Source organism: Dictyostelium purpureum, assembly GCF_000190715.1.
Source record: "Dictyostelium purpureum unplaced genomic scaffold DICPUscaffold_28, whole genome shotgun sequence".
In the NCBI taxonomy this organism is placed as follows: Eukaryota; Evosea; class Eumycetozoa; order Dictyosteliales; family Dictyosteliaceae; genus Dictyostelium; species Dictyostelium purpureum.
Window position 1 is genome coordinate 21,315 of NW_003519365.1, and position 14,996 is coordinate 36,310.

At 22.3% G+C, this 14,996-nt stretch overlaps 9 protein-coding genes across 9 annotated transcripts; 7 read left to right on the forward strand and 2 right to left on the reverse strand.

Annotated features, from left to right (window-relative positions):
• Positions 1-785: 785 nt before the first annotated feature.
• Positions 786-1,805, forward strand: DICPUDRAFT_28038 (uncharacterized protein; the record flags this gene model as incomplete). Its single annotated transcript, XM_003284562.1, has 3 exons — positions 786-890; positions 1,005-1,290; positions 1,375-1,805. 3 exons carry the CDS (start codon positions 786-788, stop codon positions 1,803-1,805), a joined length of 822 nt encoding a protein of 273 aa, XP_003284610.1.
• Positions 1,806-2,457: 652 nt separating this feature from the next.
• Positions 2,458-4,168, forward strand: DICPUDRAFT_45609 (uncharacterized protein). The gene is made up of 5 exons (XM_003284563.1): positions 2,458-2,510; positions 2,800-2,840; positions 2,969-3,184; positions 3,259-3,701; positions 3,786-4,168. Exons 2-5 carry the CDS (start codon positions 2,817-2,819, stop codon positions 3,919-3,921), a joined length of 819 nt encoding a protein of 272 aa, XP_003284611.1. The 5' UTR covers positions 2,458-2,510; positions 2,800-2,816; the 3' UTR covers positions 3,922-4,168.
• A 283-nt stretch (positions 4,169-4,451) lies between these two features.
• Positions 4,452-5,924, forward strand: DICPUDRAFT_45610 (26S proteasome non-ATPase regulatory subunit 13; the record flags this gene model as incomplete). Its single annotated transcript, XM_003284564.2, has 5 exons — positions 4,452-4,552; positions 4,638-4,804; positions 4,886-5,121; positions 5,196-5,351; positions 5,430-5,924. The coding sequence occupies 5 exons, from the start codon at positions 4,452-4,454 to the stop codon at positions 5,922-5,924; spliced, it is 1,155 nt and encodes a 384-aa protein (XP_003284612.1).
• A 251-nt stretch (positions 5,925-6,175) lies between these two features.
• DICPUDRAFT_75576 (uncharacterized protein) lies at positions 6,176-6,955 on the reverse strand (the record flags this gene model as incomplete). The annotated part of the gene is made up of 2 exons (XM_003284588.1): positions 6,176-6,766; positions 6,854-6,955. 2 exons carry the CDS (start codon positions 6,953-6,955, stop codon positions 6,176-6,178), a joined length of 693 nt encoding a protein of 230 aa, XP_003284636.1.
• A 1,571-nt stretch (positions 6,956-8,526) lies between these two features.
• On the forward strand, positions 8,527-9,546 carry DICPUDRAFT_148411 (uncharacterized protein; the record flags this gene model as incomplete). The annotated part of the gene is made up of 1 exon (XM_003284565.1): positions 8,527-9,546. One exon carries the CDS (start codon positions 8,527-8,529, stop codon positions 9,544-9,546), a length of 1,020 nt encoding a protein of 339 aa, XP_003284613.1.
• Positions 9,547-9,986: 440 nt separating this feature from the next.
• DICPUDRAFT_75578 (uncharacterized protein) lies at positions 9,987-10,946 on the forward strand (the record flags this gene model as incomplete). Its single annotated transcript, XM_003284566.1, has 2 exons — positions 9,987-10,109; positions 10,185-10,946. The coding sequence occupies 2 exons, from the start codon at positions 9,987-9,989 to the stop codon at positions 10,944-10,946; spliced, it is 885 nt and encodes a 294-aa protein (XP_003284614.1).
• A 739-nt stretch (positions 10,947-11,685) lies between these two features.
• On the forward strand, positions 11,686-12,482 carry DICPUDRAFT_75579 (uncharacterized protein; the record flags this gene model as incomplete). The annotated part of the gene is made up of 3 exons (XM_003284567.1): positions 11,686-11,943; positions 12,024-12,391; positions 12,476-12,482. The coding sequence occupies 3 exons, from the start codon at positions 11,686-11,688 to the stop codon at positions 12,480-12,482; spliced, it is 633 nt and encodes a 210-aa protein (XP_003284615.1).
• A 1,150-nt stretch (positions 12,483-13,632) lies between these two features.
• Positions 13,633-13,935, forward strand: DICPUDRAFT_12681 (uncharacterized protein; the record flags this gene model as incomplete). Its single annotated transcript, XM_003284568.1, has 1 exon — positions 13,633-13,935. A coding segment is annotated over one exon (303 nt), but the record flags the coding sequence as incomplete, so codon positions are not given.
• Positions 13,936-14,313: 378 nt separating this feature from the next.
• Positions 14,314-14,961, reverse strand: DICPUDRAFT_75581 (uncharacterized protein; the record flags this gene model as incomplete). The annotated part of the gene is made up of 1 exon (XM_003284589.1): positions 14,314-14,961. One exon carries the CDS (start codon positions 14,959-14,961, stop codon positions 14,314-14,316), a length of 648 nt encoding a protein of 215 aa, XP_003284637.1.
• Between the last annotated feature and the right edge of the window lie 35 nt (positions 14,962-14,996).

Here is a 14,996-nt window from a genome sequence, read left to right on the forward strand (position 1 = left end):
AAATTAAAAAAATAAAAACAAATTAAAAATATAAACAAATAAGAAACTTTACTGTTTTTATGTTAATTTAATTAAATTAGTATAAAATGGATGATTATATATTTATATTTATATTATTATTGGAATATTTAATAAAAAAATGAAACAAAAAAACAAAATAAAATATTTTTATAATAATTATATTTTATTAATTTACAATGATAATTATGGATGATGGTGAATAAATTAAAATAAAATAAAGATATATATATATAATATACAATAACTACACAAAAAATTAAAAAAAAAATAAAAAAATAAAAAAAAAGATAATTAAAAAAAAATAAAAAAAATTAAAAAATAAAAAATTTTTTTAAAAATAAAATAATTTTTAAAAAAAAATAATAACAAATTTTATTATTAATATATTAATATATCAATTTACTCTTTTTCACTCTTTATTTAATTACACCAAATAAAAAACAATTATATAATCAAAATAAATAAATTTTAAAAATTGTTGATTTTTTTTAAAGATTATATTTTTTTTATTTGTTAAATTTTAAAAAAAAAAAAAAAAAAAAAAAAAATAAAAAATAAAAAATTTATTTAAAAAAAAAATTTTATAAATAATAATTTCTTTTTTTTATTTTTTTTTTGTTTTTTTTTTTTTTATTTAAAAAAAAATTTTGAAATTTTTTCATCGAATCAATCAAGTTGGCATATAGCTGCATGTTTGCTTTCTTGTGCACAATCAATATCAAACTACCATACATCAAAAAGTTAAAAATAAAAAAAAAATAAAAATGAATAGAAATAATTCAAGTGATGATTTTTTTGGCTCGGATAATGAAGATGGTGATTATTCATTGAATAATGACTTAAATAGAACCGTTCAACGTATTTCACCTGTATGTGTATATAAATAATGTGCAGTTATTAACTTTTATCAATTATCATAATTGTTTTTTACTTTTTTTTTTTTCAATTAAATTAATATATCATTTTAATTATAATAAAATTAGATTGGATATTCCGATGGGTTAGAGATTGGTAAGGAGAAAACATTACAAAGAGGTTTTAACGAAGGTTTTAAACAAGCATCAGAACAAAGCTATAAATGGTCTTTGTTATTGGGTTTAGTTAGTTCAGTAGATGTATTTTTTCACCATAACAAACAATTTGCAAATGGTAAAGATACTTCCGTTTTAGGTGATTTAGTCGATAAAATTAATAAGGTCATTAAAGAACAATGCTCATCACCAACTATTGAAGAGTTAAAGGCCCAATTTTTTAATTTTAAAGATGAAAGTGATAACGAAAAAAACAATAGCGATGATGAAATCAATGAAAACGATTTCCTTTCAAAAACAACCATTTCAGCAGCAGCAGCAGGAACAACTACAACTACAACCAATACTACAAGTACATCAGAAAACGAATCAATTGATAGTTGTTGTAAATCAAATAATATTCAAAAAGATAAATGTTGTGGTGATGAAGGCACTTGCAAAACAGATAACAAAAGCAATATGGCCAATGATAATTGCTGTGGCGGTGACAATAAAGGATCTTGTGACTCAAATAAAACAAATGAGGAGGATAGTGGATGCTGTGGCGGTAGCGGTAATGATGAAGGTTGTTGTAAATCAAATAAAACAAATGAAAACGAACTAAAAGAATTTAAATTTGTTATCGAAATGGGCGGTCAATTATTTGAAGACCTCTCAAAAGAATGTGTATCAACCATTTCATCATTTGGTCTTGATGGTCAAAATATGTTAGATAATTGTTTAGCAAAGAAGTTTAGGGTCACTATAAACTAAGGCGCTGTAAAAGCTGTTGTTGCAAATAATAAAAAGGGTGGCAGTAGGGAAGATCTTTATGGAAACACCGACAATGATGATGATGATGGTGATGATGACGAAGATAATATGAATATCACCATACAAAACACACCCCCACAATCACAATATTATCATTTATCGATTTTTTTTTTTTTTTTTTTTTTTTGCACATATCAAGTAATTTTATTTATAAAAATATTTATTTTTAGATACTCGATTATAAAACAAAAAATTAATATTAATTTTTTCACTTAATATTCTCACACTCCTCACCAATTATGGTAAATAAATAAATAAATTTATTATAGTAACCATTTAATCAAATTGTATTTAATTTTTTAAATTTAATTTTTCAATTACTATTACTATTTTTTCAAATTTAATTTAATTTTTTCATTATTATAAATTTATTTTACAAAATAATAAAAATTTAACAAAATTATATATATACACACACATTACCACACTCTTTATTGAATTTATTATTTTTTTAATTTATTATAAATTATTTTTTAATTTTAAATTATTTAAAATTTAAACAAAAACGATAAATAATTATTTTTTTTTTTTTTTTAATTATTATTACATAATTATAATTATTAGTTTAATATATACAAATAAATTTCAATTTTAAACAACAACAACAACAACAACAAAAACAACAAATAATATTATTTAGCACATGTAATTAAAAATATTTATTATTATTATCTAAAATAGACAATACAAAAATAATAATTAACATCTACTAATATAAACTTATTTTTATTTTTTCTATTTTTTTCTACCTTTCACTCACTTAATTTTTTAAATAATTTATTTTATTTTTTAATTTTTTTTTTTTAATTTAATTTTATATTTTGAATTAATTTATTTTTTAATTTTATAAATTTTATTTTTTTTATTATTTTTTTTATTACACATTTTAAAATTTATATATATTGTTTTCTTATCTATATTATATTATATTTAGAATTATTCACAACAAAAATGGTAGAATTATATGACTCTTATGTAAGTTTTTAAAAATATTAATTTTGTGTGTTAAAATAATTTTAGGTGTTTGTTTTATAGCTTGTGTGTTTTTATTTTTTTTAAAATTTTTTCAAGTTTTATATACTAATAATTATTTTATTTTTTAGGGAATTAAAATTTATGTTGATCATAATAAAACAACAATCAAAGGTATCGATTTACAGAAAAAGTTGGCAAAATTCTTTTTAAATAAAAAAGTTCCATACTCTTTAATCTCAATCTTTGATATTGCAAATAATTTTGATATTCAAAAAAGAATTAAAGACCACTGTAAAAGAATTCCAAGATATCCATATATTGAAATTAATGGTCAATTATGGGGTGTAAATATTTTAACAATATAATTATAATTTTATAATTTAGGTATATTAATGTTTTTTTTTTTTATAATTAATAGGAGGGAATTGCCATAGAAGACTCACCACAACTTAACGAATTAATTAGTACTCTTATTAAATATGGTAACGAAGAAAATGAAAATAATAAAATTGTTGATGCATTCATCTCTGATAAAATCGAAGATATCGAAGAAATCGAACAAAAAGAAACTCTTTCAGTTGGTTATTTAGATTCTGGCTTAAATATATTGGAATGGATATCATTCGGATTGGTCTCAAATATTTGGAACCCATGGTCTACCCCTATCGAACCAGTTAATGATGAAGCAGATTTCGAATGTGACACTATTCGTACCAATTGGTATGGTAGACACCAATATAGAAAGTATAGATTCACTCCAACCGAAATATATAGAATTCATAACAATCTAATTAGAACTACTCTTCACTATAGAGATATTCAACAACTTATTCTTGTTGATAAAAAAAATATAATTATTAAGTAAGTAAAAAAATATAAAAAACAATTTCACCATTTATTAAAAAACAATTTACTTATTATTTTTTTTATTTTATTTAAAAAAAGAATTTTAAATATCGAAGATCAATACATTCAAGCCTTAGAAGACGATATTATTAAAATGATTGATACAATTACATCAAGAGCCTATTTAGTTCCAGATGGAGAAAGCAAATGGATATCAAATATCGTTACAAATTAATTGGAAAAAAAAAATAATATAATTATTTTTTTTTAATTTAATATATATACTTCAAATTTATAACTTATATATTTATTATATATGATTTATTAAAAAAAAAAAATCATAAATCATAAAGCAAACTAAACAGTGGGACAATACATATTCAAATTAAACCAACTCTATATAACTACTATATATTTTTATCTATTTATTTAATGTAATAAAATATTTTAAATAAAAAAAACATATCCCATTTTATGTATTTAAAAGTTTTCCTTTTATGTTTTTTATTTTATTTTTATTTTTCTTATCAACAAATAAATAGTATTATTTTAATCAAAAAATAATCAAGTGTGAACAAACACAAAAAAAAAAATTAATTTTTTTTTTAATTTTTTTTTCTTTTTTTTAATTTATTTTTTTTAAAATTTTTTTTTTTTTTTTAATAATTTAAAATTATTTTTTTCTTTTTTTTTTATTTTTTTAATTTAATTTTGTCAAGTTCATTATTACATATTATTGTTATTATATATATATATTTTTAAAAAATGGCCCAATATAAACCACTTGAATATTTAGAACATTTAAAAAAGATTGTTCCTGATTATGTTGATCAAATCAATGCTATCAGAGAAACATACGATAATAAGTAAGATCACACAAATTTGGAAAATAAAAAAAACAAACCCTTTATTAAAATCAATTTACTAACTACTATAATTTTATCTCTATAGATTATGGCATCAATTAACTAAACTTATTGAAGTATTTGTTATTACACCACAAATGCTCGAAAAGAAAGAATTACATAACTTTTATAATAATTTTATCAAAGATTTTGAAGCCAAATTAAAACCATTAAGTTTAGTAGAAATTTGTATTGCCATTGCCAGACAATTTGGTAAGATTTATAAATTTATAAATATACTTATAAAATCGATCATTATATTTATAAAAATTTAATTATTTATCATTTATTTAGATATTGATGAATCAAGAAAATTCATTGAAAGTATTTCAAAAAAAGTTTCAAAAGATAAATCAGCATACATTTTATCATTATCATATATGGCAAATTCAAATTTACGTGCAGGTACAGATCAATTACAAGAATGTAAAAAAACATTAGAAATCGCCAAAGAAGAATTACAAGGTATTACTGGTTTAGATTGGATTGTTTATTCATCATTTTATCGTGTTAGCACTGACTACTATATGGTAATAGATTTCTACATATATATTATTTTAATATTAAAAACATTAATAATACTAACCATATTTTATTTTTTTAGGCCAAAAACCAAGCTAGCGAATTTTATAAAAATGCTTTAATGTACTTATCATATTGTAAATTAGAAACTATTCCACAAGAAGAACAAGCTAGTCTTGCCTATAACCTTTGTATTGCTGCTTTAGTTGGTGAAAATGTTTATGGTTTTGGTGATTTAGTAATTATCATTTATAATCTTATTATTACCATGTCAAATAAAAACACACATATTAATATTTTATTTTATTTTATTTAGATCGCAAATCCAATTCTTAAGGCATTAGAAGGATCACAACATTCATGGTTAATTGCATTTTTAAAAGCATTTAATATTGGTGATATTGCTCAATTTGAACAATTAATGTCACAACATCGTGATATTATCTCACAACAAACAGCCATCACAAACAATATGCAAAAGCTCAGACAAAAGATTTCAATTCTTGCACTTTTAGAATTAGCTTTTAGAACACCATCAGATCAAAGATCAATTTCATTCCAAAAGATTGCTCAAGCCACTAAACTTCCAGATACTGAAATCGAACATCTTTTAATGAAATCCCTCTCATTAGGTCTTATTAAAGGTTCAATTGATCAAACTGTTCAAATTATTCATATCACTTGGGTAACTCCAAGAATTTTAGATCTCAATCAAATCAACTCTATGAATAACAGAATCACAGAATGGTTCAACAAAACAAAATCATCATTAAAAATTGTTGAAGACGATACTGTCGATTTAGTTGCTTAAATATTATAACATTAACAATAAAAAAATAAATAAAATAAAATAAAAAAAAAAAATAAAAAAATTGATCTTTTTAGTCCCACAACACATTATTTTTTAAACATATTATCTTTTTTAAAAAAAGATACGCATTAATAATAATAATAATAATACTATAATTATATTTTTTTTAATTTTTTTAAATGTTATATTTATTTGTTTTTTTTTTTTTTTGTTTTTTTTGTTTATGTGTATATATTTTAAAAAATTATTGATTATTCTGGTATAATTCTATCAGCAACTTTTGGATTTGATTTTGGTCTTACAATGGTATAAATAATAACAAAAATAATAGCGATAACAATTAAAAGAATAAGACCCATAATAATTTTATCAGTAGCCATCTTTCTTGCAAATGCTCTCATTTGTCTGGTTGCTAATTTTAAGTTACTATCGACTTCTTCCATATCTTTTTGAATTCTTTTCATTTGCTCCTCTTGTACAGCCATTTCTTCGAGGGTTGATGTACCAGCTTGATTCATGTTAGCAACATCCATTTCAATTCTACGAACTGCATCTAAATCTTTCTTTTGAATATTTTTGGCTTGGTTTAAAATTTGTGTGGTTTCTTCATTTTGAGTTTGAACTCCATTCGATTGTACAGTTGCTGCAGCAGGAGATCCTGATCCATCATCTCTTTCTGCCCAATTTAAATCATTTTCTAATTTCTTTAATTTCTCTTCATATTCGTTTGCTTTTTCTTGAAATGGTTTTTGATCACCCTTGGGTAATTCTCTAAAATCTAATTTATATGATCTTAAAATTTGTTTTGCTCTAGTTAATCTATTCCTTAATAATGCTACAGTCTAAATAATAGTAATAATATAATAATAATAATAATTAGTAAATGAATAAAGATATAAAGATATAACTATAATAACCACGATTCTTACACCTGCAACATCTCTTCTATTTTTTGAAAGGTTTTTAATACCCAACTCTAACTCTTTTGCGATAGATTCAAATTCTGCTTCTGTTTCTTGAAAATCGGCCATGATTTATAAATTTTGTATATATTGTTTTTTTCTGTGTTTATATTATTTTAAAACTATAATGCCCTATTATAGATTTAATTTGTTTAATATAAATTTTAAAAAGTGATTATTTATTATTACAATGCAATATGGAACAAAAAAAAAAAATTTATGGCTTGTGAGAATATAATTAAAAAATATTAATTAATTATATAAAAAAAAAAAAAAACAATTATTATGTATTTTTTTATTTATCACACCCACAAAAAAAAAAAAACGCACACAGATGAAAATTTAAATTTAAATATATATAGTTATATAAATATTGTGAAATAAATAAATAATTTAAACAAAACTTTATAAATAAATATAAAATTAATTAAAAGAAAAAAAAAAATAACAACAAGATGAGATGAAATATTAATACAAATAATAAAATAATTTTTTTAACCAAAAATTTTTTTTTTTTTTTTTTTTATGAAAAAATTTAAAAAAAAAAAATTATAAAAAATAAAATTAAAATTAAAAAAAAAATTTTTCGTTAAAATATATTTTGTGTGTGCGTTAGCAACGTGGATGGTGTCAAGAAAGAAATCAATGTAATCATTTTTTTTTTTTTTTTTTTTTTTTTTCAAGAAAACAAATAAATTTTTCTGATAACTTTTTTCAAACATCCATATGTGAAGTATAATAAATCTTAAAAACTAAAAAATTAAAATAAAAAATTTAAATAAAATAATAAATTAAATTTTGTTAGTTTTTTTATTTAAATAATCAAAGTTATCAAAGTAATCAAAGTAATCAAAAATAATCAAAGTAATCAAAACAATCAAAATAATCAAATGAATAGATAAATTAAAAAAAATAATAGTTATCGATAAATAAAAAATAAAAAATAACAAATAACAAATTTTTTTTTTTTTTATTAATATTTATTTGTTTTATTTTTAATTTGTTTTAACAAATACTGAAAATTTATTAAAAACCAATAAAAAACCATCCTCTCAACATTATTGAGTTTAAACAATCTGTTAATAGTGGAGGAATTAATATTGGTGTTTTAAATTGTAGTGAATTAAGACCTATTGGTCAAGTGATGTTCAAAGTAATTTAGTATTGGATCTATACAAAGAGATTTAACAAATATCAGATCAATTTCCAAAGATCCCATGACACCACTAGCTTTATCATCTAAATCGAATGTTGGTGAAATACTAGGCGAACATATCAATGACTTTTGAAACTTGATTGCTTTTTTTATTTTGAAATCCATAAAAAAAAGATTTTACACCCAATTTCAAATAAAAAAACAGTGCTGTTTTTTTTTTTAATAATTTTTTTTTTTTATAAATCTTTATTTGGTTTATTTATTAATTATTATCGATTTAATAAATTAAATTTATTCAATATTAAAATAAAATATTTATTTTTTTTTTTGGTAGTTTTTTTTTTTTAAAAATATTTTAAAATTTTTTTTTTTTAATTTTTAAAAATTTTTTTTTTATTATTTTTTATAATTTTAATTAAAATTAAAACATCTCTTTTATATTTAAAATATAATAATACATTATTAATATTATAAATATATAAATATGGACGCAGAGCAAATTAGAAATCAATATAGTTCTGTTAGTTTAGATGATATTGTAAAGCAAGATAGAAAAGAAAAGAAAAGAGGTAGAGGTTTCACCAAAAATAATAACAGCAACAATAATAATAATAATAATAATAATAATGGCAATGGGTCACCAAAAACCGAATCACCAAAATTAAATGTATTGGAGTCTTCACTAGATGATATTGTTAAATCAAATCAACCAGGAAAAAAACCATATATTAAAAAAACACAAAACTATAACAATAATAATCAACAAAACCTTAAGGTCACATTTAAGAATAATATGAATAACAATAATAGACCAGGATATCAACAACAGGAACAATATCCAATGAATGGCGGCCGTATGCAATTCAATAATAAAGGTTTATTCAATAGAAATAATAATATGAATAACAGACAATTCTCACCACCACAACACAGAGGAAAATTTGTAAATCATCGTAATAACAACAAATTAAAGAATATACCAAGAACTAGAATTACAGATTCAATTGACCATACATTTTTCGATCCACGTGGTATTAGAGATTATAGTAACGTAAAAAAACCAACAACAGCAAGTATGAATAAACCGCAACAAGAATCAGAAGACGTTGACGAGCCAGAATATGACGAACACGGAAACGAATTAAGCTATAGTGTTAAAGTTGTAAACTTACCAAAAACCGTTATTCAAAGTGATATTGCCTATATCTTTGGTGTTATTGGCGCTCTCAAGGACTTTGAACTTGATAACGAAAAATGTGAAGCAACCGTTATCTTTAAAAAGAAGGCCCATGCTTTAGCCTCAATCGAAAGATATAACGCTGTTGAATTAGATAATTCTTTATTAATTCTTTACGAAATCGACAAACCATTAACCAAAAATCAAATTGATGAAAAAATTGCAAATGCAACCTTAAAAAAAGAACAACAACAACAACAAGATGAAGCAGATGTTGGAGATTTGGAGGAACAATATGACGGATTAGACGGGGAAATGGAAGAATAAGTTATCACTTTTTTTTTTTTTAATTTAAAAAAAAAAAAAACCAAAAAAAAGAAAAAAAAAACCAAAAAATATATTTAAAAAAAAACATCAAATCATTTATAATAATCCCAAATAAAACTATTTGTATATTATATTTTTTTTAAAGGAATATTGTTTTATTTATATCTTTTTTTTTTTTTTTTTTTTTTTTTTACCTTTAAAAATTTATTTAAAATTTTTTTTCAAATTTTTTTTTTTTTTTTTTTCAATTTTTTTAAAATTATTTTTTATTATTTTTTCTTTTATATTTTAAAATTTTTCATATTATTGTTTTTCAATATTAATATATTTATTTAATCTATAAATAATTTACATTCATTGTTTTATTATTTATTTTGTTTTTTATTTTTTTATTTTTTTTATTTTTTTATTTCATTTAAAATTAAACAATAAATAGAGCTATGGATATGTCATTGGAACAAATTATAAAAAATGAAAGAAAGGGCAGTAGAGCACGTGGAAAAAGTGCTGGAACACCAATTAAAACTACATCATCACTACCATCAAGTAAAAGAGGCTCAAGGGTACTGTTGCTTTTTTTTTTTTTAATGTTTCATCTATCATTAATTATTAACCATAGTTATTTAAACCGTTATTAGGGTTCAACTAAATTTACAGCTAGATTAGATATAGACAAAACAAAGAAAATATTAAAACCAAAGAAAACTTTTATAAAATCGACAACAACAACAACAACAATCCCTGCTACCTCTACTACCACACCAATCCGTCCACCACCATTAAAAATTACATTCCAAAACAATACCAAACCAAAAACAACATCACCAAAACTTATTTCAAGAAAAGAAGATCGTGAAAGTAGACCAGCTATAGCTTTGGATAGAATTAAAGTAACAAAATCAATCTCATCACCAGCAAGAAAAACATCACATATTGTATCACCAAGAAGAGAAAGAGGATTAACTACAAAAAGAAACAATAATTTCAACAACTTCCACAACGATGATAATGAATATCCACAAACAATAAATACAAGAAAACAATTTGGTAATGGCCCAACACTTTTTGAAAGAAATTCAGTATCACATAGAGGTGGAGGTGGACCAAGCGGAAAGAATCTTCAACTATTCACAGGCTCAAGATTAAACATTTCAAATCTTCACCACGCAATTACAATAAATGATTTAAGATTAGTATTCGAAAAAATTGGTGAAATCAAAACAATTAAAATTAATTATGACAGATCTGGTAGATCAGAAGGTTCTGGTTATGTCGTTTTTTCAAAAGATGTTGATGCCAAACATGCCTATGAAAGATATAATGGTGCTCAACTTGATGGTTTACATATAGTAATTACAAAAGGTCATAGTCTTCAAGAAGATATAAGAGATTTATATTAAACTATTATAGAATTTTTTTTAAAAAAAATAAAAAATAAAAAAAATAAAAATAAACAAATAAAAAAACACTATTTCTTTTTTTCTCTTTTTTTTTAATTATCTTTTATTTTTTTATTCTTTTATTTTTAATTTTCATTTAAAAAATATATTTAAAATATCCACAAACTTTACATTACATTTATATGTTCAATCCCCATTACCATAAAAGAAAAAGAAAAAAAAAAAAAATAAAAAAAAAATAAAATCTTTTTTCCCAAATTAAATTCAAAAACAAAAAAATCTTTTAATATTTTTTTCCATAAAAAGAGGTCCTTTTATTTTTGTAAATATTACACTATAATTTATTTTTTAGAAATATGTAAATATAAAAAATAAATTATTTTTATATTTTTAAAAACATTCATTGGATTTTTTCCTCCTAATCATTAAAAAAAAAATCATAATAAATTTATTTTATTTTATTTTTTTAAATTTTTTTTTTATTTTTTTTTTTATATCCAATAAAAATTTTTTTCCTTTCCATTTTTTTTTTTTTTTTTTTATCTCCTACACACATAGCATATAATAAATAATAAATAATAATTAAATAATTGATTAATTTTAAAATTAATAATAATAATTTTTTTATTTTTTTTTTCTTTTCTTGTTGTACAATAGTCTAAAATTTTTTCATAAAGAGATAAATTAAATAAAATATCTATCAATCAATCAAATTAATCAAAAAAAAGAAAAAAATCAAATGTCAAAACATAATATAATAGCCGGTATAGTTACCGTCCTTTTTCTTGGTGCAATTATTGGTTTGAATGTTTTCTCTTTCTTACCTGCAACCGCTTGGTATGCTTTCAATTTAAATATTTCACCATTCAGTTATGAGGTTGATATAAATAGACAAGGTCTTTTTTATCACGATAAGCCATATGACTGGAACGACCAATCACAAAGTCGTGATGTAATGTTTATTTCATTCGGACTTATTTTAGTTTCATTTGTTTTCGTAAGTAAAAAAAAAAAAAAAAAAATTATTATAAAAATAAAAAATATTTACCAATCATAATTTTATTTTTATCTTTTTAGTCATGTATCTGTATTTTAATCACCTTAGTTGCTTTATTCAAACGTGTTCATAAAAAAGTTAGAAAGTCATTATTTGTAATGTCAATTCTTGTTTTCCTTGCCAATGGTCTTGCTTCACTTTTATTCCTTAGATTCAACAAAGCTTTATGCAATGATTTACCAAGTTTACCTCTTCCAGCTGGCTCCACTGGCCCACTTAATGGTTCAGATATTTGCAACAAATTCAAAGGTAGTTATGCCGATGGTATCTTAACATGGGGTCCAGGAATTGGTTGGATTTGCTCTGTCGTAGCTTTCGGTATCAGTTTCTTTACCATCTTCCTCTGCAGCAAAATACTTAAAACCAAAAAGTTTGGTTACCATGTCATGTATGTATCTCCTATATCTAAATTATAAAAATTTACCTTGCAACAAATACTAATTTTTACTTTTTTTTTTTTTTTACAATCTAGTCCATAAAATAATTTAAAAAAAATTGTTCTATAGATCAATCACATTCCGAAAAAAAAAAAAAAAAAAAAAAAGATTTCAAAACATTTAAATTTTATGATTTAAAATTAAAAAAAAATTAATAGATAAAAAAAAAAAAGATATTCTTTTTTCATATATTATCTTTTATTTTATTTTTAGTTGGTTATATAGAATTAAATAAAATATCATAAAATTTCAACTTTTTAATTTTAATTTTTATTTTTATTTATAAATAGTTAACCAATACCATTTAACTGTTTAAAAAGATATTTTTATTTCATTTTCTTTTAACTTTTATTCAAATTTGATTGTAATTTGAAAAAAACTTTCGTTTTTTTTTCTAAACCTCCTTTTTTTTATTTTTTTTTTAAAATTTTTTTTTAATTTTTTTTTTTTTTAAAAATAATATTTTTCACAAAATTTTTTTTTTTTTAAATTCGTTTTCATCCATCCTATATATATATAAAAAGATAAAATGTTTTGGGGTATCGAAGTATCATCAAAAGAAGTCAAATTTACACCAAGTTTCGATCTTCATGTTACTACTGCTTGTTTAGCAGCCACAGCCAAAGAAGGTCGTACTGTTTTACAAATTAAATATGACGGTAAAACTTATTGCATTTGCTCATTAAGATTAAATGGCTCAGAAAGCGCTGTCTTAGATACCAACTTTGAAGAAGGTAAAGAAGTTATCTTCCAAGCTATTGGTCCAAACACAATCCATCTTACTGGTTATTTTGTTGATTCAATGTATGGTGATGAAGAAGGTGAAGGTCAAGAACAAGAAGATGATGAAGAAGAAGAAGACGAAGAAGAAGAAGAAGAAGAAGATGAAGAAGAAGAAGATGATGAAGAAGATGAGGAAGAACTCGAACAACTTATTTTAAAAAAAAGAAAGGCTGAAATCCAAGCTAAACAACAACAAGAAAAAAAACCAAAAGTTGAAGCTGCTCCAGTTAAATCACAAAGCCCAGCCAAACCAGCTCAACAAGTTGCTGCCAAAAAAGAAGCTACCCCAGTTAAACCAGCTCAACAAGTTGCTGCCAAAAAAGAAACCACCCCAGCCAAACCACAAAGCCCAGCTAAACCACAACCAGTTGCCAAAGCTCCAGCTAGAACTGCCATCGTTACATTAAAGAATGGTTTACAATATGAAGATATCGTTGTTGGTACTGGTGTTTCACCAAAAGCCGGTAAAAAGGTTGGTGTCAAATATATTGGTAAACTTACCAATGGTAAAACTTTTGATTCATCACTTAGATCTCCATTCGATTTCCGTATTGGTGTTAGAGAAGTTATCTCTGGTTGGGATATTGGTGTCATGGGTATGAAAGTTGGTGGTAAGAGACGTTTAATCATTCCATCAAACTTAGCATACGGTGGTCAATCATTACCAGGTATTCCAGCTAACTCAACCTTAATTTTCGATGTTGAACTTATCAATGCCCAACAATAATTTTTTTAAATACAATAATATAATAATAATAATAATAACAATACAATAAATAATAATATAATAATTATAATATTAAATTCGAAAAAAGAAAAGTTAAAATTACAGCAGTTGCACCCTCCATCAAATTATAAATAATAATAGTATTTATAAAAATAAAAAACTAAAAACTAAAAAAAAAAAAAAGAAAAAATTAAAAATAATATAAAAAAATTTTTAAAAACAATCATTATAAAAAAGTGTAGCAATTATTATTTATATATATTTTTTTTAAAAGACTATTTAACAAGTATAATACTACTACAGATAATAGTATTATTTTTATTTTTTTTTTACTTTTTTTTTTACAATTAAAATTTTAAAATATTAGTTGACAATAATAACAGAGCTTAGATTTGAATTTGATTGTGACAACAAAATATATTTTTTTGCTCTTTCTTTGGACTTTAAAATATTATCTTCGTAAGTTGAGGCGGCTTTACCAATTGCTTTACCTTGTTTTTCCATTAGTTCGTTATTTAAAAGTTTTCCTAATCTCTCTTTAATTCTTCCTTTGACCATCTCTTCTATTTTTGTATTTTTTCTTGCCGGTCTTGGTTCTAAAAGATCATCCAATACTTTTATACTATTTGTGATTGATAGATCAGAGTTGTATTTATTTAAATTATGTTTTGAATAAGAGTTTAATAAATTTGGACAACTTTTAAAAGAGTTACTATTTAATGGTATAATACCATTTTTCCAATATTTAATTTTGTTATTAGGTTGTTGTTGATGTTGTTGTAATGTTTGATTATTTTGTTGTTGGTTTGGTTTAAAATTGCCACTATTTAAATGGTGGTCTAATGGAAAAGAAAATCTCCATTGAGTGTTTAAATCATTGATATTATCATTAAAGTTATTGTTGTTATTGGTTTCATTATTTTTTAATAATAATTGATCGTTGGTTAGATGCCCTATTGTTGGACATGAAAATTGTTTTTGATATTCTATAAAATGATTATATGAAGACATTTTAAAAAATATTTAATATTATTTTTATAAAATCT

Excerpts from the sequence above, each read along its gene's own strand:
- DICPUDRAFT_45609 (XM_003284563.1), top strand. The coding sequence starts at position 2,817 with ATGGTAGAATTATATGACTCTTAT. Across the intron at positions 2,841-2,968 it reads TAGAATTATATGACTCTTAT|GGAATTAAAATTTATGTTGA; the intron begins GTAAGTTTTTAA and ends TTTATTTTTTAG. Across the intron at positions 3,702-3,785 it reads AAAAAAAATATAATTATTAA|AATTTTAAATATCGAAGATC; the intron begins GTAAGTAAAAAA and ends ATTTAAAAAAAG.